The sequence below is a fragment of the Mus pahari genome, chromosome 1 (genome assembly GCF_900095145.1).
Source record: "Mus pahari chromosome 1, PAHARI_EIJ_v1.1, whole genome shotgun sequence".
In the NCBI taxonomy this organism is placed as follows: domain Eukaryota; kingdom Metazoa; phylum Chordata; class Mammalia; order Rodentia; family Muridae; genus Mus; species Mus pahari.
The window spans coordinates 82,559,270-82,582,184 of NC_034590.1; the positions used below are offsets into that span (position 1 = coordinate 82,559,270).

At 47.4% G+C, this 22,915-nt stretch overlaps 1 protein-coding gene across 7 annotated transcripts in view; it reads left to right on the forward strand.

Annotated features, from left to right (window-relative positions):
* The window catches only part of Tead1 (TEA domain transcription factor 1), a 220,906-nt gene that overhangs the window by 69,227 nt on the left and 128,764 nt on the right, over window positions 1-22,915 (forward strand). For 4 of the 7 annotated variants that reach the window (XM_021198957.2, XM_021198971.2, XM_029538170.1 and 1 more), the window contains exon 2: window positions 9,533-9,788. In XM_021198957.2, the coding sequence (XP_021054616.1) occupies window positions 9,632-9,788 (157 nt within the window). In that variant the 5' untranslated portion in view covers window positions 9,533-9,631. Of the gene's footprint in view, window positions 1-427; window positions 467-9,532; window positions 9,789-22,915 lie in introns of those variants that run through there. The other 3 variants (XM_029538156.1, XM_021198987.2, XM_029538163.1) reach the window with 1 other exon arrangement.

Below are 22,915 nucleotides of genomic sequence, written 5' to 3' on the forward strand. Positions count from 1 at the left end.
CCTTCTTCTAAAGTCTTACCATTTTGCTTTTGAAATTCAGATTTAAAGTCTTTTAGATTGAGTATCTTATGAGGTAGTCATTTATTCTGGTCATACAGATCCCGATTACCCTTATTCATTTATGGACAAAGATGTCCTTTATTTATCAAAGGCAACACAATGCTCCCTTCTCATACACCAAGTGCAAGTGTATGTGTAGGGTGGTTTCTGGGCCTTTGAGGGACTGCTCTGGTTTGTTTACCTCCGTGCATCTTGGTGACATGGACTTACTGTGTAACCCAAGCTGCTCTCAGACTTGCTTTGTGACCCAGACTGACCTCTTACACAGGATCCTCTGGCTTCAGCCTCCTGGATGCTGAGGTTACGGGCTGTGCCACGGTGCCTGACGTGGGAGTTTTAATATAGGCCATTATAAGCCATTCGGCCTGAGCTTCAGAATTGCATGGGTGCAGATTTGCTGCACCAGGTAAGTAAGTCTTACCCACTGCTTTATCCAGCTCTGATTTTTATTAGTGTCCTATCGGCCACTGCCGTAGGTCCTAGTGATCGCACAATGTCAGATTCTGTGCCTTGGGTGTTTAGGGATTGTGTTTAGGACTCAAAGTCAACACTCAAGCATGATTTAGGCTGTCCAGGTGGCTGCTCAGATCCTTTAAAAAAGGATCCTCAAGGTGGTGGCGTGAGTTTTGACCTTGTTTGTTGGGAAGGAGAAAGAAGAGTGAAGTGACAGATTGCTTCTTGATTACCTTACCTTGTTGGCAGGTTTGTTTTCCCTTTAGGTGTGTTGGAGCCTAGATGTTTGCATCTAATGCAAGTGCTGGGAGCAGGGCTTGGGCTCCTTAATTCAACAGCTCAGAATGCCACCTTGGTTCATGATTTCCTTGTTGTCTGACTTAGGACCCAGTGAGAGATGTGCTGTGGATTTTCTCCCCCTGTCTGCTCCCTGTAGCATGTGCATCAAAACCATTAGTACTGATGGAGGCCCAGAAAGAAAGAGACGCAGGGTGAGGCCCAGAAGCTGGAGAGAAAGACAAGGATTGTTCCCCCACATATAGTGGAGTGATAGTTCTAATGCAGTGAGTGGGCCTTCCAAATCACGGGGAGGGGGGCACATCTGGGCAGGTTAGCTGCTGGGTTCTGGTGTGCATCCAGAGCCAACATGTCATTAAGTTGGCTGGCAGCAAGCAGTGACACTGGGTGTCTTAGAGTTTCTATTCCTACACAAACATCATGACCAAGAAACAAGTTGGAGAGGAAAGCTTACACAGAATTCCCACACTGCTGTTCATCACCAAAGGAAGACAGGACTGGAACTCAAGCAGGTCAGGAAGCAGGAGCTGATGGAGAGGCCATGGAGGGATGTTCCTTACTGGCTTGCTTTCCCTGGCTTGCTCAGCTTGCTCTCTTATAGAACCCAAGACTACCAGCCCAGGGATGGCACCACCCACAATGGGCCCTCCCACCTTGATCACCAACTGAGAAAATGCCCCACAACTGGATCTCATGGAGGCACTTCCCCTGAAGCTCCTTTTTCTGTGATAACTCCAGCCTGTGTCAAGTTGACACACAAAACCAGCCAGTACACTGGGTGAGTCTGTTTTGTAATCAGGTGACTCCAGAGGCAGTTTCCTGTAGACCCAGGGAGCTAGCTAGTGTCTGTCCCTCTGTGTGATGTTCACGTACAGGCATCACTTCAGGTGTGTGCTTGAAGGTGGACTCTTTGGAAGTGCTGGTTCCATACGGGGGTTTAGTCAAACACATTGTACATATTTATTTTGATAAGTCTTAAAGGATGAGCTACTGGGGTACAGAGATGTATGGTCAGCTATGAGCACTGGCTGCTCTTCCAAGGACCTAAATTCCTGTTCGTACATGTTGGCTTTTAACTGTTGGTGACTTCACTTTTAGGGGATCTGACACCCTCTTCTGGCCTCTGTGGTCACTGGGCATGCATGTAGTGCACACACATACTTATAGACAAACACTAGTACTCAATAAAAATAAAAATTTAAAAGAAATAAAAATAGGAATTGTTTACTTTCAGATCTTAAAAAAAAAACAAAACAGTGTGTGAGTATCTCAGTGTGGAAGTGTGCACGTGTGAATAGGGGTACCCTGGAATCTTAAAGAAAGTGTAGCATTTCTCAGAGCTGGAGTTGCAGTGGTCGCGAGCTGCCTGACATAGGTATTGAGAACTGAACTCTGGCTTTCTGCAAAAGTACCATGCGCTCTCAACGGCCAGGCCGTCTCTCCAGCCCACTGAGTGCTAAGATACCCTGAGAGTGAACCAGACTTTCTGAGCAAGTGGGATTATGGTTATATATAGGTTAGTACCTGAGAAGTGTTAATCTTACCGGTGTTTTATTTTTAGCATGAATTATGGCTGACTTGTCTACCTGAACAGCATTTGTTTGTTAGACCCGCTGGAATTCAGGGGGTACACTTGGGCTTTTGTCTGTTAACCTTTGGGCAGGGTTGCTAGTTTTCCTCTCGAGACATTGATGGCTGCTGGTGGGTGAACTCTTACTGTTACTGTGGTCGTCTCTCGGCGCTGGAAAGATCTGCATCTGTGTTGAAGTCTGTTTCTCAGGGAGAGTTGTCTGCTGGGCGTATTCATTACGCTTCTCTTGCTGTGACAAGATAGCTGGCAGACACAGCTTGAGGAAGGAAGGGTTTCTTATGGCTCACATTACAAGGGGTTAGCCCATCATGGCCAGGAAGGCACCCTGTCAGGAATTTAAGCAGCTGCTCACACCAGGTCTGCAGCCAGGAAACAGAGAGTAACAAATACGCCTTGAGCTTTCTCCTTTTTACTCAGTCCAGGACCGCACGACATGGATGGTACCGTCCATGGTTAGTGTGAGTCTTCCCATCTCACGAAGTTAACCCAACCTATATGATCTGTCACAGACAGGCCATCTTTCTCCTAGACCCTGTCAAGTTGACAATCAGTATTAACTCTCAGGTTAGAGGTCGTGGACTGAGCCTGCTGTCTGTGTCTTACTGTGTTCGCTGTGTCTTTCCGTCAGGTTTTTGCCTTGGAGAGGCTGGGTAGGATAGACTGCCTGACTGACACTGGTTAGGTCGCTGCATCTTTTTTGAGGAATTTACAAAGGAAAGAGGAACTGCCATCCCCTCAGGTGGAGGTTGAGGGAAGGATGATTGCTGCTCTCAATGGTTCATGAGTGGAGAAGCTAGTTCCTTTAGCTCCTCCTTTGGGTAACCGTGAGGTAAGAGCTGTATCTTAGAAAGTCAGTCAAAGGTTTCCTTGAGCTGTCACCTGGGCATATGCTCAGGGCTGGAGGAGCTGGGGAATGGAGTATCTGAGGATGGTAATGCCAAGCCTGCCTTGCAGTTGGGTACTTGGGAACGGTATACTAGTGAAGAGGTATCGGCCTGACGGCGGGAACTGGTGAAGAGGTATCGGCCTGACGGCGGGCTCTGCGGGCAGGAGGGTGAGTTTTGAAAGCCGTAATTATGATTGGCCTTTCCTTATTGGAGCTCATGACACCAAAAAGGGTTCACTGGTTGCTGCTGGCTGCGTGACAGACATTGCTTCAGAGACATTGCTTCATTCTAGAGAGTTCAGCCATCTCTCACAATTAGACATAGTCTTTAGTTCCAACCCTCTGGCTGCTGAGCCTCACGTGATTAGGCCACTCGTCAGCAAGGTTTGTGAGTGTCTGAAATGATAGGAAAATAATTACATGTCTCACTTTACATATGCAAAAGCAATTAACTGTCATTAGTGCCCAAAATTCCTCCCCACTGCCCAGGGAGGTGAGTCAGCGAGTGTCCTCGATATTCATTAGGAATTAATTAGACTGCATGGTGATATCAGCTGTGGACAGAGCTGGGAATCTAGCACTGCCTTCCTTCTGCCTTCTGAGGGTGGCCAGTCCACCTGATTGATAAGCCACCTACTGAGGATGGCCAGTCCACCTGATTGATAAGGCACCTACTGAGGGTGGCCAGTCCACCTGATTGATAAGCCACCTACTGAGGATGGCCAGTCTACCTGATTGATAAGCCACCTACTGTGGATGGCCAGTCCACCTGATTGATAAGCCACCTACTGAGGATGGCCAGTCTGCCTGATCAGCCGCCTATCGATTCACTCCATCTGGACAAGAGACTCAGATTCTGTGAAGCTCTGACTTAGGGCAACTTCCTTCTCGGTACCTTCTAGGGTGGGGCTAATGCCCAAGGGCTGAGCGGTGAGTGATGAAGGGCCTGCAGACACAAAGTCTTTGACTTATTCTCCTGGGATCCCTGGGAAGATGTAGAATTGTGTCTAGATGTGGTTCCTGAGATTACATTGGAAGGAAAGTTCCTTGCCGCCTTGGGTGTTGGGTTTTTGTTGGTTTGTTTGTTTGTTTGTTTGTTTGTTTTAAGTCTAGCTTTTTTCTTACATAAAACATCTGGGCCTTTGTGAAGATCCCTGTGACCTTCAAGCTGTCCAATGTGTGGTCAAGCTGAGTGCTATAAATACTTCTCGGTGTGATTCCCTTTCCCACACCCCCTCCCTCAATGGCTCTGCCTCTGGCACCTCTTGAGCTAGTGAAGATCTTTTCTTATCAGCTCTCCACCCTCTCCTCCACCCCTACCCAGATCCCTCACTTGTTTCCCCCCTTTCTGAAGTTCTGGGACTTCTTGGGCCACTTGGTCTTTACATTACTTTGCCCTCTCCTGCCTTCCTTACAGCTCTGTCCTCTGGTTTTCTCTCTTCTCTGGCAGTCCAAAGAAGAGAGAGCTGGAGAAAGCTAGAAGCTCCCCTAAATACAGTGTGTGATGGAAGCAGCTTACCTCTTAGGATCACGACTGTATCTGTCTCCTATATATAACTACTGGTTGTCGGTAGTAATGACTGGTAGATAGGAAGTGAGACTGTGCACACTCTGTCTGCCTTGTGTTTTCTTTGACATATGTCTAATATGGTGACCACCCCACCCCCTATTTTCTTGTGGTATTGTGGATGACCCCAGGACCTCAAACATGTTTGCTATTCAAGCACCGCACCACCAAGTTCCATCCTGGTGGTTTCTTTTAAGTACTTGCTATTCAGTGAAAATTCAGTTAGTATGAGTTTGGGGGATGAGCTGTCATGTTCTCAAAGCATGCTCAGGTCATCTGGGTGATGTCCACGCCTTTATTAACTGCTTCTGTATCAGTATTGTGCCATCACCAGGGTGAGGAAGATGTTATGGTGAGCATAATGGTCCCTTCCTTCATTTTCCCCGGGGGTGCAGTTAAAGGGCATAGTAACACACAGTTCTGTTATCGGCACTGCCTGTGGGAATACAAGATGATGAGTGGATGGATTAGCTGGCCTCCTTCATGGTTAACAGTGGACACTGAGGTTCATGGGATGTAGTCCTGGGTACTTAGGCAGACATCTAAGTCCAACTCTTATACTGGCTTCTTTCCTGTTTTCATAGACAGTTAAGACGTTGGCTAAAACAAGGTTTATGGATTTTCTTGACCCTCATGCTCAGTGACTTATTAACCTTAAGGCTGGTTTTAATGAAGGGGTAAGATGTTTTCATGGTGAGGACCTCATGGGAACCTGTGAAGGAAACAGCACCTTCTCTTGTCACATGTCACCCGTGAAGAGTGGTGCTGGTGTCAGAAGTGCCTGCATTTGCTCTCCCCTCCCTTCTGTCCCAAGGCTCTTGGAATTGGCTGTGTGGGTCAAGTGTGCTCTCGACAACTCCCCTCCCCCCATGCTCTTGTGACTCTTCTTGATGTGCTGGTGGGTTCTGGGAAAGGAATGTCTATGATGGGAGGTGGCTGTCTAGCTAATTAGCAGGCTACTTGGGTTATTCTTAACAGCTGTGTTTTAAGTATCTCAGGCTAGGACATTTCAGGAGATGAGGGGCCCACTGATGGTGTTCATGATGAAACTGAGGTCCTTTGCACTGGGTAATGCTTACACACATTTTTGTTGGTTTCAACAGTCTTTCCTTGGAGACAACAAATCACTTTGCCCAGAAGAATATGTGAGAAAGGTTGATTGATCTTAGGTGGATATTAGGAAACTAGTTGTCAACAATCTGAAATTTCTCTGTGGTCTTCTGACTTTTAAGATGGGACTCTTTTGTGAATTGATTTCCCGATTCAGTGAGCGTTCGGGGGAGACACTGTCCTGTTTTTTGTTTTTTTGTTTTTGCTTTTGTAGGTATTTTGGCCTCCATAGCATGCTGTCCTCTGGAGAGGACAGACTGGATGATGAGCGAGTGGGGGCGCATGGTTTTTCAGATGACAGAATTCTTCCTCTTATCTCACTTAATGTCATGGCAGTCATGCTGCAGTTGCCTTTCCCCTCATTGGCTTTCTGCATTAGGATAGGATTTAGTATCTCCGTGGTGGAAGTGAAAACTTGAGCTTCAAAAAGATTAATTTAGTTTGAGCCATGTGGCTTGTGAGTGTGTCAAGTTTGGATCCTAGATCTAGTTTGGAGAGAGGGTGGGGAGGAGGCGGGGTGAGACTGTGATAGCAGGGAGAAGAGAGAGTTCTTCATTCTGAATTGAGGGAAACTGGACTTTGACATTCAAGAGATGCATGGGGAGAAGGACATCAGTTCTGCAGGTAGTCTGTGAAATTCATTATGTTCTGTGGCGGTGGCTGCGGCTGCAGCAGCAGCAGCAACGTTGGTATTGGTGGTGGTGATTGAGACCAGGCCTCACTATGTAGCCCAGGTTGGCCTTCATTTCAGGATCCTCCCAGCCCCACCTCCAGAGTAGTGAGGCGATACTGAGGTGTGTGCCACTGTTCCTGGCTTGGTTAGATCTTACTGTTGATAATAAGCAGGTGCTTTTTTTTTTTTGTACGCATTCAAATCAAGGTAGATTGAGTTGTAACCAGCTCTACAAATGCAGGATGCTCATAAAATGGGACTGATACTCGCAGAGTCACTAGAGTGACAAGGGCAGTCTCTAGGCTGAGGTGGCTTCGGAGCCGAGGGGTGGAATGCCAGCATGGTTATTTTGGTATCTAGTACGGAGAGTTTTCTCAGCCAGCCCCGCCAGCCTTGTGATCGGAAACTCTCTGCCCGCCCATACAGAGGCTCATCTTACAGTTGGGTTGTAAAACCAAGGGCCTGAGCAGCCCTAGATTTTGTATCTGGTGTTTTCTGTTTCATGTCCAGAGGAGGTAACTCGATCCCACTGAGCTCTAGTACACCCAGTTACAAGAAGTTCTTCCCTTTGCTGAACCAAAATGTGGGAGTATTTAGAGCTGTGTTTGTGCATCCTGTGTGGATAGATAAATTAATCAATGTGTGTGATGCTTACCCTTAGAAGCAACTTGAAGGTTGTCAAAAAGGCCATTTTTGGTGGACAGTTTGGCTAGTGGACAGGCTTTCCTTATCACGTAATCTTCTGAGCATCACAGAGTTGAGCTGACCCCCTCCCCAGTGAGTTATGAATGTCTGTAAGGATCCTAAGAGCTGGTCAGGCCATAGGAAATGGGTCTTACAGAGAAGCTGACCTAAAGGATGGATAGAGCCTCAGGGATGAACAGGTTAAAGTCAGTGGAGGAAGTATCTTTTGACCTAATTGGCTGAACAGTTTCATCACACCAGTGTGATGGTGGGAGGTGCTAAGGAACCAGTGAGTGGGTCCTCCCACCAGTGACATTCCAGCATAGCCTGTGTGACCAGCTAGGGAGATGGTCTTAAGACTTTGGGTGGGTGGGGGTGGGGTGTTTTCTTCTGGAGACTTTATTTTTGGTTGTGAAAGAACCTTCTTACTAGTGCTGCAAAGGTGCCCAGGCCCCTCAGCCCTCACTGTGCTAAATTCCATCCCTTTTCTATACTAGTTAAGCCCCCACATGCCTTATATTTATCTTTAAATACAGCTTTCTTGAGTGAATTTATTCCACTGTGATCGTCCTGGCTTGGCCTATGGTTTTACATATTGTGTGCGTTGTTTTGTTTGTTGGCGGAGAGGCTAGCCACTATCAAAGCATTCCCTCCTATTCTCGTAATTTCTCCAGTAAGCAATCACTATGGTGGTTACAACTTAGCTCAAAATGTATAAAACTCTCAGATCCCAACCCAAAATGTAATCATTTAAAGATTCAAAAGGCCCACGAGGCAGGCACGAAACCCTTTCTAGTTTCATAATTTATACCTTGACACTGGCATATTTTCAAGTCCTGTGTAAGCATATGTGTGTTGGTAAGGGGCTGTCAGTATCTTGCTGACATGTTCTCTGAATGATGGCTTGGCGGTAACAGTTGAAACTAAGCATGCTAATTTTTCTTTAATGCAAATGCTGCCAAATTGAAGAAAGTCAAGGTGAGGGGTGCAAAGCCACTGCCATCAGTTAGAACATGGATTTTGCAATATTCAGTTTCTGTCCTGGGGTCTGTTGAAATGCACAGACTGGGGAGAACAGGTGAGAGGATGCAGTTGGTATAGGCAAGGGAAGCTGACAGTGCCCTGGAGCATGCTTTCCTCTGGATTCTTGTTGGAATGCTGCAGGGATGTAAGGAGGCAGCAGGGATCACATGGGACCCTCCCTGCTCAGCACACTGTGGCTCCTTTCTCACTGTTCCCCAGGTCTTCTCTGTCCTTCTTTTGGGGAGTCCTTTGCATTAATGATCTGATGTGGCTTTCACAAAGCAATATTGATATGTTAGTGTGCAGCCAGCAGGGAGTACTGGATTTGATCATTTTCAGGCTGGTGTCAAGCCATTTGTTTAGAAAGCTTATCCCCTTGTGACTATAGGGGGCGTGTACAATGGAAGGGGAATGCGTCTACATCTTGGAGGAAGATTTCTTGTGGTTCTGTTATCTTCATTGCCCTAAAACTTAAGGAAAGATTGCGCCACCGTTTCCATGTAATCAGGAATTCAGAGTATGCTACAGGACTGGCTGTTGCCCCATGGGGATGGGACATTCCCACAAGAATGGCAGGTGTAGGAGGGGACAGGACAGGTCTCTGTTTCATACAGGGTTAGTGTTTAGGACTGAGTGACCTGTCTCCACAGAGTAGCATCCTCAAAGATTGATGCCTACCTCTAAGTCAACTGGCATCATACCTCAGTAGGACAAGATCTGCAGCACTAGAGTGCCCTCATCTCTCTGTCTCCCACTTTTGCATCTTGATGGCCTTTATTGAGATAGCTTAGCATTTCACTTAAGTTGTCAGTTTCTCGAGTGAGTTTGACATCTTTTATTTTCTTATAAACTTGCTCTGCTATGGGGACTTGACTATCCTTGAGCACAGGACTTTTATAAGGTGTGGGCACTCAGCAACAGGTTTTCACATGATGGGGAGTTCTGAGTGAGTGCCATCATTGCTGAGGATTTTCTCTTATCCAGGAAGATGACCCAGCTTCAGTCGGCCATTAATGTTTTTGTAGGGTACTTAACATGACACACGGAGGACAAAATCATCTTGGGATCTCAGAATTCCATATTCTCCTCCAGGAATAATTATTGTCCACATAACACTACCGTGCAGCTTGTAGGAGCGGTATATTGAGGCACCCCCAGCCTTACACGCTTTTATGATTTCTCTTTTAGGTTTGTTTTCTTGAAAAGGCTCCAGGCTTCGGCTTGGAAAATCCAACCGCCAAAATTGAGCCCAGCAGCTGGAGCGGCAGCGAGAGCCCTGCCGAAAACATGGAAAGGATGAGCGACTCGGCAGATAAGCCGATTGACAACGACGCGGAGGGCGTCTGGAGTCCTGATATTGAGCAGAGTTTCCAGGAGGCCCTGGCTATCTATCCACCGTGTGGGAGGAGGAAGATCATCTTATCAGACGAAGGCAAAATGTATGGTAAGTGGCCTGGAACATTCCTTTCAGGGCCGCCAACCTGCCGCAGCGGGAGGGGATGTTCTCTGAAGCCAGCTCGGTTGCTCTTTGTAGAGTGACATTTGGCTATCCCAGGGACCAGAGCTCCACTACAGAGGAGGGTCCTGGGATACCATCCCTGGGGGTTTTCTCTTCGTGCTTGACAGATGCTCTCAAGGTTCAGGTGCCGTGGTGGCATAAGTGCAGGAGGGAACAAGTTCTTCATTCAGCATGCTCCCTCTATCTCACGGGAGCACATCATTCAGCTCCCCATAGCTGGCGTCAAGAGTGGGACCGAGGCTCTTGAGTCCTTCCCACCCTTGCAGGAAAGGAAGAGCCTGTGATTGAGATTTGTATTTGAAGCCTATTCTTTCTATTGGCTGGGGATGTGGCTCAGGTTGTTCCTAGCAGCACAGACCTCTAGGTTTAATCCACAGCCTTGGGAAACTGGGCATGGCAGTGCTCCCCTGTGATCCCAGTAGTGCTCCCCGGTAATCCCAGCACTCAGGAAGTGGAGTTAGGTTGACCAGAAGTTCAAGGTCTACATAGAGAATTTTGGCCAGCCTGGACTTCATGAGACCCTGTCTCGACATGATGCCCCTCTAAAAATACTGAAGTCCCCTACTTCAGGAACAACCCGGTACTGGCCAGATAAAACACACACTGACTTGATTGGCCTGTTTCCATTCTTGCTTCCAACTTGCAGTTGAATGGCTAGTTGAGACGTTGTGTGTCCTGTCTTGTCCCATCTGTCTTTCCCCAGCCCCCGAATGCATGTGCCCAGCTCCCAGCTTCTCCTTCCTCGATGACTATCCTCTGAGTAGGTTCTGGGGGAAGCTGCGTGAGGCGAGGAAGGCAGGCCCATCTTTCCAAATGGCTCTGGATGCCAACAGCGAATGTCCTTGCCCTAGCTGGTGTGAAGCTTCCCTCCGCAGGGTTGGGGCATTCTCCTTCCAGAATGTTGCCAGCTGCAGACCTGTGGCTTTTCTGGCTATCTACCTTTAGGAAAGCAGATGGCAGGTGGTCGCTTGTACATAGTGCTTATCTAACTGAGTTGACAGAGTTTGTGTTGTCCCCAAGTCTAAAGAGATGCAGCCAGCATAAATTCCAAGAACACCGGCTCATCCACTACCCGAGGCTCTTAACTCAACAGAGAAGTGATTTATTTCTCAGTAATTCCCACTATTTCTGTAATAGGGTGTTGTACCTTTAACCCTGCGTGTCTCTGTCAGGAGCCCAAGGAGGCCGTGCTCAGACCAGCAAAGGCTTCTGAGGGGAGAGCAGATGGTAGCACAGATGCCACCAGCTGTGCCCCGCCTGCCCTCCCCCTTCACCACGGATGATGTAATGGAAACAAAGACACTTTTGCTTTCTGTGGCACTGAGCCTCTCAGCCTGTCATGCACCCGGGAGTGAGAACCCAAACTTGTGGCATTTGTTTTATGCTCTCGTGAGTTCTGCTGTAGCCAGAGAATCCTCTTTTTATCTAGGGTAGTGAAGTCGGGCTGAAACCGCTCAGCTGCTGCGGGTGGGCAGTTTGCAGGCTTCAGGTGTCCTGCGTCCGTCCTTTCTTCCCTGGCTTTTCCTTCCTCAGCTTTCCCTTGAAGCGTAGCTTTGGGACGTTGCATTGTGAAGCTCTCACTTGTTTGCTCAGAAGTTGTTTTAATCTACATTAACGGCGTAAGGCATTTGGTGGTGTACACCTATAATCCCAACAACGCTCTGGAGTCTAAGGCAGAGGGAAAGTGGGAATTAGAGCCAGCCTGAGCTACCTAGTGAGGCCGTGCCTTTGAAAACTGTTTTTACCCCCTCCATTGAGATTTTCCTTTGCAAATAGTTGCCCTCTTTGTCTATAACTCAATTGTAAACTTCTTATGTGAAAATGATTTTTAAGACCTCTTGCTGAGAACTGAATCCACGGAAGCTTCGGATTGGAGTTATTCTATCAACAATTAACCTGATCACATTTGTGCTTGGTGTAAATGTAGTTTTGGGCTCCTGGGAAAGATGGTCAAATAAATGAGGACAACAGGTCCTTGGGGACTTGCCATATTGGATATTGTGGTTTTGAGGGGTGGAATTCAGCAGGGTGATTAGATATTGGTAAGCTTGGTGTTGGCTGTGGGATCTATATGTGGGATATGATATGGTAACTCAGTTCCCAGTACTTCCCGGTTGTATCTGTTTTTGAGTATGAGTGTCTTTCTCCTTAAGTCAACACTATCCGATTACTGTCTCTTGGCCAGCCAGATTTAAAATGAGGTAACCGTTTTTTCCTCACTAGGGAGGAAGGGTTTAGTGTGGTTGTGGGTTTCACAGGGCAAGAGAGTACACAACCTGCAGGCTTTTGTCCCCTGATCAGGAAGAGATGGGTTTTCTGCATTGGCCTTGCAGTATCTCCATCTATCTGTCCAGGGAGGAAGCACTCCCCTTGGCTCCCTGTCTTGTGGCATAAGATAGAATGCCTCAGGCTTTCTTGGAGGGAAGTGTGGTAGTTCCTGAGCTAGCGGATTTGGAGACTGGAGTTCCCTTTAGGGGATCTGCTTTAACTTTGTCAGGGACTTTTGAGAGTAAAGAAAGTTGACTCTCCTTAGTGCCACCTCAGCCATTTGGAGACAGAGTCATGTGAGCCCGTGTAAGGCCAGGGCCACCCTTTGTGGTCAACCTTTTGCTATCATATAAACGAATCTTAACGTAGCTGGACCAGTCGTCAGCAGTCCTCGAGAGCAGCCTTCTTCTCTAAGACCTTTGAAAATGAATTCTCTGTGAAGTCAAAGCCATAGCCAAGTGGGACACCTGGAGAGTCTTCCTTGAGGATTTCATCCCTCCATTGCTGAGCATTGACCGAGTTCTCTGGGTTGTCACTAGTCCCGAGACACTGGAGGAGCAAGGACAAGTGATTTATTTTGGTAAAGAGATTTCCATCATGGTTGGCAGGAAAGTAAACAGAGAGTTGTTTATGATAAGTTTTTGTCCCTTGGAAGAGAAATGGCTTTATTTTCTGTTACCTTGGCCATTGGGCAGTTAGCTAAGACTATGTAGCCGCCTACCTGCCTGCCTCTGTGCCTGGACATTTTCTGTGCTCCCTGATGTATAGTGCTTGCTCTTGGCTGCTGCCTCTTAAGATGCACAGGCCTAGCTGGGTGTGGTGGCGCACGCCTTTAATTCCAGCACTCGGGAGGCAGAGGCAGGCGGATTTCTAAGTTTGAGGCCATCCTGGTCTACAAAGTGAGTTCCAGGACAGCCAGGGCTATATAGAGAAACCCTGTCTCGGGGGTGGGGGGCGGGGGGCCGGGGGGGGGGGAGATGCACAGGGCTTCCTCTTTCCGCTTTCATTTCTTAGCCCATTTTTGCATAGCTGTGTTTCTTTTTCTGGGAGGTAGAAAGGGAGGATGGGATGGGAGGGAAGTTTTTCGGGAACATGCTTCTCTGAAGTTGGATTTTAAGGGAGTACACCACAGTTGAAAACAAGACTCTACCCCCAAGCAAACAAACAAACAAACAAAAAACCCAAAACTGTGATCCATGGGAATACCTGTGTCTGTTCCCTCTGTAACTGAAGTCACAGTCTGGCAGTGTGGTCACATGTCCTTGGAATCCTTCAAGGGTTGGGACAGAAACCAGTTTGCAGTGATTGTGTGCCCTAGAGGCAGACAGGTGCAGCACTTAGCAGTTTAGACTGTGTAATTAATATGAATCCTGGCCCGGCACTTTTAGGTCTCAGGCTTTGGGCAAGTTGCCTTAGTTCTCTTGTGTTTCTAAGCCTGAAGCGCAAAGGAGGGTGCTAAATAGATCCAACTTCAGAGGATTGTCACAAAAATTAACTGAAGTCATTATGATGTGGGGTTGCCTACTGTGCTTGAACAGCATCTTGCATACAGTTGGGTGCTAAGTAAGTGTTTGTGAGCGGGAAACAGAGCAGAAGCATCTGCCTTTGCTGACTGAAGGCTCTGCATGTTATGTGCAGCTGACATTCCTGAGACTCGGAGGTGCTGTGGTGAAGGGGCTGGGTGAGAGGAACAGCATAGTCTGAGGATAAGATGGCTGGAAGGTGAAGGTCCAGGTCTGTCTTGCCCCAAAGCCTGGGCCACCCCACTGTGCTATCTGTCCTTCCTCGGTAGAGGCCATTGCACATCAACGTAGCAAATCACTGTTGAGCACCAAGCTGTATGCCAGTCTCATGCTTGGGATTGCCAGGGTGAGGGCTGGGGACCAAACAGACACAGTCATGTCCCTGCCCTCACTGAGCTGTCACAAGTTCACTTGCTGGCCACTGACCTGAGGTCAGGGCTGGCTGCCAGAGATTTCTGGGAAGTCTGAGGACGCTTTGAAGATGGTCACCTTCCACTTAGCCTTTTGAAGCCTGTTCTTGGCTACCAAAGTCCAGGACACCTGGCCTGCTGCTGGCAGGAAGAGAACACAGCAGGGAGGGTCCAGATCACAAGGCTGGCCCTGGTACTGGCCAGGAAGACGTCTGGAAGGTTCTAGTGTCCTAGGTCGCTGCAGGCTGACTGGGCACAGCCATTGGTTGGCAGTGGCTTTCTCCTGTGAGCAGATGTCTGTACCCTTCTTCTTGAGAAGAGCTGGGTGGCAAGCAGGGTACCCCACCTCCAGTTGTATGTTTGGTTAATTTTCCTGTGGTGCTGGGGAATTGAACCCAGGATCTCATGTATGCAAGACCAAGGATTCTGTTAAGTGATCTACTGAGGGAGGGGGGCATTGTTTCTTGTTGGAATGCTAGACCTATTACTACTGGTCAGTCCTAGAGAGCAAGCTAGTTCAGGAGGTCAGGGAAGATGTATGAGTGCCTCTGCCCCATTGCTGACCTATGCCTTGCCAGTCACACGCATGCTATGGGATTGCCTGCTGGCCTGGCATTCAAGAGAAAGGGACTTGCTTATTGAGTCGGTATTAGCAGGAGAGGGGACACAACTATGTGCCAGTCAAACAGCTTGGTGGTAAGGGGAGGATGCTGTTAGTCCCAGGGGCTGCCCAGCCCTGAGAACCATTTAAGGAGAAACAAGACTGTCTGTGCTTCCACAGGAAAACGGCTCTCATGGTTCATTTTTGGGATGAAGAAGACGACAGAGTCTGTGGAGCTCCAAAGTCCCTTGTATATAAATGACTCCAGGGAACCAGTCACTGGTCCTTAGGAAAGTGGCTCTCGGGACCTGAGTTGAACATAACTCTTGCTAGTTCTTCGTCTGGGCACCCTATGGAATCTTTGACCTTCTTTTTGACCTGTTGTTTCATGCTGATTGGTTAGACTAAAACACAGAGCTTTACCCTGGAACAAGCAGGAAGCCGGACTCTGTGTTTGCTGCAGGCTTTGTTGTAGGGTCAGACACACTGAAGTAAGTATCTTCAATGCTTGGTGCTTGTGCTCTGAGAACTTCTTCCATGGGAAGAAATGCTGGGAAAGGGGAAGAGAAGAAAAAAGCATTTACTTATTTTGTTGCATATATGAAGGCAGAGGAGCTCCTGGTGTCTTTTTGTTGTTGTTGTTGTTGTTTTGTTTTGCAGCTAGTGTTGGCAATTTTTCATCGAAGTATTAGGGAGGTATTCTGATTTGAATAGGGACATAAGGGGAGGGAGCCAGGGTGAGTTCTAGATGAGTAATAGGGGATTTTGACCCAGCTTGGTTCCTGTGAGACTAGCCAGTGTCATCAGTATTTTGATTGGGAAGTAATTGGGAGGGGTGGGGGCAGGCATGCAGAAATTTATTCCCAAGATGTGTGTCTTAGGAAGTGATGAGGGAGGAAAAGGATTTAAAAAAAAAAAAAGCTAAGTCATTCTCAAGATCTTCTACCTCTTAATGTCTTTGCTGTGAGAGTCAGCAGCCTCAGATGTAGATGTTGTTGAGGACTGCGGTGTGCTCTGACCATGAGTGGGGAAGCATAGGGAGTAAGGAAAACGGGTGACCTGTTTGAATTGCCTTAGAATGGTGTTGTCTTGCTTAGTCCTCCTAACAACCCAATGACAAACGAACTCTAGGACTCTCCATTTTGCAGCTGAGGAAGCTTGAGGTCACTAGAAAGGTCAGGTTATTTTTCAAGATCACACAGCAAAGCAGCTGTGAAGTAGACATTTCCAACCAGGCTGGTCAATTACACCTAAGCGTGCAGTGGAAGTATATTTTGTTCTAGAGATACGCCCGTTGGGGGGTGGGTGGACGGGAGGGAGGGAAAATGATCGGGAATTTCCATGTGTATATTTGAGAGTAGATGAGTTAGCAAGTGAGAATGAGAGACAGGCAATTACCTGCTCTAACTCTGAATTTTGGGGAAAGAACCACTTAATGATTTTCTTTGGAGTATAGACCTCTTCCTGGCTAGAGATGGTGAAGGCATATTTGTAGATAGTCACAGGGTTTAGCCGATGACTTCACACAAATTAGCCTTGTTCAGCTGTAGACGTTGGCAGGAGACTTCACATGACTTGTGGAGCCTTAATTCAGAATGGTGGGATGAAGGGGTGGGCTCCTTACTGTGAAACAGCATGATTCAGCAAGAAAATGAGTGTGCCAGTTGGGCACCTGCTACAAATGCTGCCATGTAGCTTGGTGCTGTGTGGTGGAGGGCACACAAACCGTACCAAGATGACTGGCACTCATTCTGAATGAAAAGCTCTACAGTGTTTCAGGAAAGGTAACAAGTCTGTGTTACTTGGAGTGTGGCTTGGGGATGGTTTAGTTTTCAAGGTGGAACCCATAGAACTGGCTGACTGGAACTGGCTTGTGAAAGAATAGGTTTGTGCTGGAGTTGTCTTCCTGGGTGATGGGGAGGTAGGTGGACTATGAAATGAGATGGGGAGTGGAGACAGGAGAGGCAGGTTTGGGAGAGGGTGGGAAGGAGGTACCTTGCATCATGCCCGGGTTGTCCCGGGTATCGCTGTCAGCGGGGCTTGCCCTGTGGGGAGTTGGGGACTTAGAGGTCAGTCCAGGATGCCTGCTGCTGAGAAGTAAGCCCTCATACTGGTGGTGGAAGTAAGCAGTGCTGCCAGGTTAGCCGTTTAGCAGGGCCAAAACTGGTGTAGATTAAACACTACATTTGTATTGTATTGTACACACACATGTAGAGAGCTCAGGCTAACTTGTAGCATCAGTTCTTCTCTTCCACCATGCGGGTCTGTCAGGCTTGGAAGGACGACCACCTTTACCTGCTAAGTTATCCTGCAGGCTCCTGGCATAGGTTCTAAGTAAAATGTCGAGAGTTGTGGGGAGAGAAAACAGATTGCTTCTTCCTATGGGTTCCCTCTTTCCCAGTTTTCCTTTCTGTCTTTCTGATAGGGTCTCATATGGCCTGAACTTACTATGTAGCCTGGAAACATGACCTTAAACTTCTGTTCCCCTCTAGTGCTGGGATTACGTGACTGGATATGCCCAGTGTCCAGTGCTGGAGTTGTGCGTGCTGTGTGAGTACTCTGCAGACCTATGCCCCAACTCCAAGATTGCCCCTCTCTTTTAGAAACAAAGGGATAGATCCATGGTTCCTCTACCTGATTATCAGGAGCAGAAACTTGAGAAGCTGAGTGGGGAAGGGGAGGGATGGGACAAGAGCTTAAAGAGTCTCTGTCCTTGCTCTGAGCACTTGGGTGTGTTGGTTGGTCATTGAGGTTTGAGAACCACAGGGCTGGGTAGCAGTTTAGTCTTGTAAGCTGGTAAATGATCCAGAGGAACACAGTGGCTCCTGACCTAACATTTCTAACAGAGTTGATTTCTCCATTCAGTCTCTCTTTACCCACCAGACACGTGATCATGGCCCAGGCTTTGAAGTGCGGTGAGGTGGTAATCCTGGACCATAGGTGGAAAGAGACAGGCTACCTTGGGTGGCTATCAAGTTAAGAGAAGACTTAATTTTGAGGGCAGGGAAAGTTTTATATTATTTCTTACAATTGCACACACATGGCGAGCTGGGCGAGAGGTTTGTGAATTAATGGCATTTTTGATGGAACGATGGCCAGAAGGGACTTCAGAGAGTAGGGTTGCTTCTGTATCCAGACGCAACCCAGGAGAGGGCTTGAGGGCTGACAGTGATGAGGCCACGTGGCTAAGCTGGCCCATAGGCTGTGGAGAAGTGGAGCAGACCTATTACAACTGTGGGAGAATGGAGCCTAGACAGGCAGGGCAGAATTGCTGGCGAAACCATGAAAAGCCCAAGGGAAGTCGGAGGCTAGTACTTACTTTATTGAAAATTTTATTGAGATAATTATAGATTCATACAATTGTAAGAAATAATGCACAGCGGGTTCCTTTGTGTGCACTTTGCCCATTTCCCCTAGTGGTTAGATTTTTGTACAGTTGTGATACCACAGCCAGGATGTTACATCAGTGTAGCCCATTCAGCTCACTCAGATTTCCCAGCAGTGTGTGCGTGCATGCACATAGGGGTGCATTCCTGTGCACGTGGGTTTAGGCTCGTGAGGTTGTAGTCAGTGTCTTTCCTGTTCTGTCAGTCAGAGTGCAGCGTAGTTCCAGCACCACAAGGGACCCTGGGTTGCTCCTATTGACCATGCTATGTTCTGTCCTGCCCTTTCCTTACCCATCTCTGTCTTCTGGCAACCACAGATCTGCCCTCCATTTCTTAGATGTTACCATTTTTTTATTAGTGGAATTAGACATGTGCTATGCATTGTCTTTTGACAGTAGTATTTTTCTGCTGAGCCCCATTTAGTCATATGATCCAGCTATATGTTTAGATCAATGGTTTATACCCTTTTATCATTAAGAAGTATCCCCTGGTGTATGTGAACAACAGATTATTTAACCTTTGTGGGTTTGTGTATGTGGTATGATATGCATGTACGTGTGGGTGTGTGTACACACATTTGAAAGCCAGGTAACATCAGGCATTCTTTTATTTTTTTTTTTTAATTGCTCTCTGCTTTATCCCCTTAAGACTTTGTCCCCTTGATGAACCTAGATCTAGCCTTACAAATAGCCAGCCCTAAAGACCTTCTTATCTCTGTCCACTGTACCACAATCAGCAGGTGTGTATGCTGCTATGTCTTAATTTTTACATGGGTGCTGGGATTTGAACTCAGGTCCTCATGCTTACATAGCATCATTCTTAGCCACTGAACCATCTCCCCATCTTAAGTTCAAATGGTTAAAGTTATGTTGAAGGGCATCTCGGTTGACTAGCCTTTTACCACCTCCACTCCTCTATGAACATTAGTTTGGGGGGTTTTATTAGAGCCTGTGGGGCAGATTTCTTTCTGAAGGGTAAACTACCTGGGGAGGAGAACATGGAACGCCTCAGCTGTTTGCCAGGATGGCTGTGCTGTTGCATGTTCTCATCTACATTCTGTGGATCCCTCACCTCCATTTTTGTCCTGTATCTTTTATTTCAAGACAGGAGTGCTCTATGGAGCCCTGGTTGTTCGGCACTCACTGTCTAGACCGGTCTGGCCATGAGCTGAGAACTCAGGTTCGCTTACCTCTACCTCCTCACAAATGCTGGGATTGAGAGTGTGTGGGGTTAAAGGTGTGCCCTGCCTCTACTGTTCATCCTCCACTGTCAGGAGTGCCTGTGTTCCCCATTTGCCTTCCCTTAGTGACCACTAAAGTCGACTGCCTTCCTGTTTTCATTTGGGTTATGAGTGCTGGGGGTGTGTGTGTGTGTGTGACATCACTTCAGGTGTTTTTTCACCTTATAACTGGACATTTAGAGAATCTTCTAGAGACAGGGCTTTGTGGGACTCAAGGTTTACAAGTATTTTTTTCCCATACTGTAGCTTTGTGGCTGTCTTTTTTTACATTGGGGTGGGAGGGGTAAACACCAAACCAACCACACAAGAACTTCCAGGTGAGTGAAACTTGAGTGGGGTGTTCTTTTGAGACAGGATCTGTCCTGAGGCTGGCCTTGAACTCCTGATTCTTTGCCTCTACCTCCCACATACTGAGACTCTTTGTGTATGCCACCATGCTCAGTTGAGTAAAACTTTAAACAAAAAAAGCAGAAGCTTAATTTTCACACTGTCTGTGGGGTGAGCTCTGCTTTCTGCCTGTCATGCCCAGTGCCTAGCCAAGAGTTTCTCTGTTCTGTTATTCTGAAAGGGTCATGTTTCAAACCACATTGTGCAATGTTTTGAATTAAATTCTGTGTAATAAGGTGAAGAGCTATTTCTTTCAAGAGAGGCCATTAGCATGGTTGCATCTTGGGTCTACCTGTAGCTTTACACCAGGGTGGGAGATAGTGTGTGTGGTCGTGGCGATGGAGAACTGGAGAAACTGGAGGGGCCAGTCATGACAGGTAGAGACTGTTAGAGGCCTGTTGGGTATGGGAACGGGGTTAGGATTGCAGGCTCCTGGGTAGACAGGGAGATTCTGAGTTCACTGATACGGCCACGCCACTGGTGGTAAAGCCAGGACATGTGATTGTAGGCCATAGCCATAGAGACAAGAAAGAAGACCATCGGGGGCTATCAGTGATGTGTGTTGGGTTGGTGTGGCTAACTGCTTCCTTCTGGAAGTACAGTGTGTATTTGTGAATATACTCCCTGAGGAGCCCTTCCTGGGGGACGTGAGGTGACCCCTTGGCTATGTGTAGAACGTGATAGGTTTTGATAGCATAGACCCAATAAAACATCAAGTGGCAGAGGAACTTTAGGATCAGAAGACATGTTTCCTTTTTGTCTCATCCCAGACTATAAGTACTTGTGAGGTCTCCTTGGGCCCGTTGTCATCAGAAGAACAGAGACAAGGAAGCCAGGGTAGCCCTCCCTACTTCTCGGCAGTGTCTGGGGAGATGCAGTTGTGTGTGAGAATATGTACATGGCAGAACTGGTCTAAGCTCTGTCAGGAGGCTGGGCTCAGATAAGGAGAGATCGGTCTGAGCTCTCCTGAGTGGAGCGTGTAGAGTGCAGACTTTCATGGGCCTTTGTCCATGTGATGGGAGGAACTGCTGGGATCCAGCTGTTGGGCAGAGGGGAGGAGCCCCATAGCAGGCAGGAGGTTCACAGGCTGTCAGCCTTATAGCCCTTCTCTGCCAACCCCTTCTAAAGTCCCAGGTCCCTGCACAGCGATGGCTTGTATTTCACCTGAGAGTGTGTGGTCCAGTTTATCTTTTTGCACCCCATTCCATTGATACAGGAATCTGTCAACAAGTGTAAATTACCATTTATACATAATCCTTTCAGGGCTTTGTTGATTACTAAGTAAAGGTTCTGTCTTTGATATCATTCAAATGCATTGTGTGGGTGGGATCACAAAACAGTCTGGAGTCATTTACAACCACTCACAGTGGCTGCTGTGGAGAATGGGGTTGCAGTGCGCCTTTCTATTATAGGATTTGGTATTAATGGGGTTTTAAAAATAGTGAACATATGTTACTTTTGGAATTAGAGGAAGAGAGATAATTATATCAAGGTTATTTTTTCCTCCAAGTAAGAACTATCATTAAAGACAATTGTGAAGAACAGCACAGGGTCCTGGCTTGGGAAGACACAGCAGGGTCCCAGGGTGGGAGGGTGGGGTTAGTGAGCATCTCTTCTCTCACTTGGGGTGGCTGGGATGCTGAGCTTGGTGGGCCCAGGGGCTCACAGGATCTGTGCTGGGGTGAAGAAGACAGCAGTGCGTTCTTAGCATGAGTGCAGAGTTAAACAGGTGCCCGACCACTTGGTCTGTCAGTCAGCCATATCCCTAGTTATGGTACAGTGCTGGTGTGGGTGGCTTGGGGAACACTCACATCTATTCTTCAGATGCTTGGGGGCTGGGTGCCGACACAGTGAGTTCAATCTCTGCTGAGCTAGGATTTTCTCCATCCTTCAGCCTGTACTTGAGAGTAGACCTGGTTTATTCTGGGGGTATTTGGGGGGAGTGTCTGGCTTTTTCTGATGTCATGCTATTCTTTGTAACAGATTCCTGGCAAGTAACCTTCTACTTGCCCTGCCTTTGGGCACAGTTGGTGCATTTAGTGTTTGAAAATGCTCCAGGGACTTTATGGCGTGTTGCAAAGTCTCACTTGACTCTAATCACTCATTAGATTAGAGTTCATTGCAGATGGGTCTCATTGACCTGATGCTTCTGTTAAGAGACTATCTTCCCTCCTTCTCTAAAACACTGCCATTTCAGGCAAATAATAAAGTCAAATCTATACTTTGAAGCCCATCCGGATGTTATTTCTTCAACTTTTCTCCCCGTCTCAGTGACATTTCTCTTTGACCTTCTAGAACACACACTGAAAGGTATGGCCACAAAGCCTGGGCCCTTAGGTTTATTGAAAACAAACATTTGCCAGGAGTAGGTGTATACCTTTAAGTGTACTCGTAACACTTGTGGGGCAGAGGCAGGTTGATCTTTGAGTTCTAGGCCAGCCTGTCTACCTAGTTAGTCTTAGGATAGTGAGAGCTGCGCATCGAGATCTTGTTTCAAAAGGACAGAAAGGGGGAGAGAACAGCATCTTCTCCCTCCCTCCCTTTCTCCCTCTTTCCCTCCCCTTCTCCCTCCCTCCCCCTCCCTCTTCCCCTCCCACCCTCTTCACCTCCCTCCCTCCCTCTCTTTCTTTCTCTCTTTCAATGAGTCATTACCTGAAAATCTTCTGCAGACCATTGTTCTTTTTGCAAACATCACAGAAACCCTTAGACAACATAAAGAAGAAAGTTCTCTGGAGGCTGTGTTAATTGATGAACCCAGTGCCAGGTAACATTTACTCTGTTTATAGGTTGAGTTTTCCCTGTGACTTGCTCTTGCCTGCCCTTTTTATCACCTGAGCTGCTCACTGCAGCCGTTGGTTGAGATAGCTCTGGCGGCTGTCCCCAGATGAATGGTTCTATTCCAAGCACAGGTGCTTCCATGACAGCTTTATAACCACTTTCCTGAATAAGGTCAGGGGCATGGTGATGTCCTGATAAGAACTTGCATACCTCTAAAGCAGCTGTTGTGAAAAAGGTATGGGGAGGCGGCATGCCTGATGTTAAGTATCAGAGTGTGTGTTTATTCAGCTTGCACATTCCTCACTAGAATGTGTGCTTGTGTTTTGTCTTACGGTAACACACAACTTACAGTAGAAATAGATGCTGACTGTGAAAGATGCTGTCACATGACTTAGGCTACCAGGGTTGTAAACTGGGTGTGTGGGCAGCATTCTCAGTGGCTGGATGCCCTCTGACAGT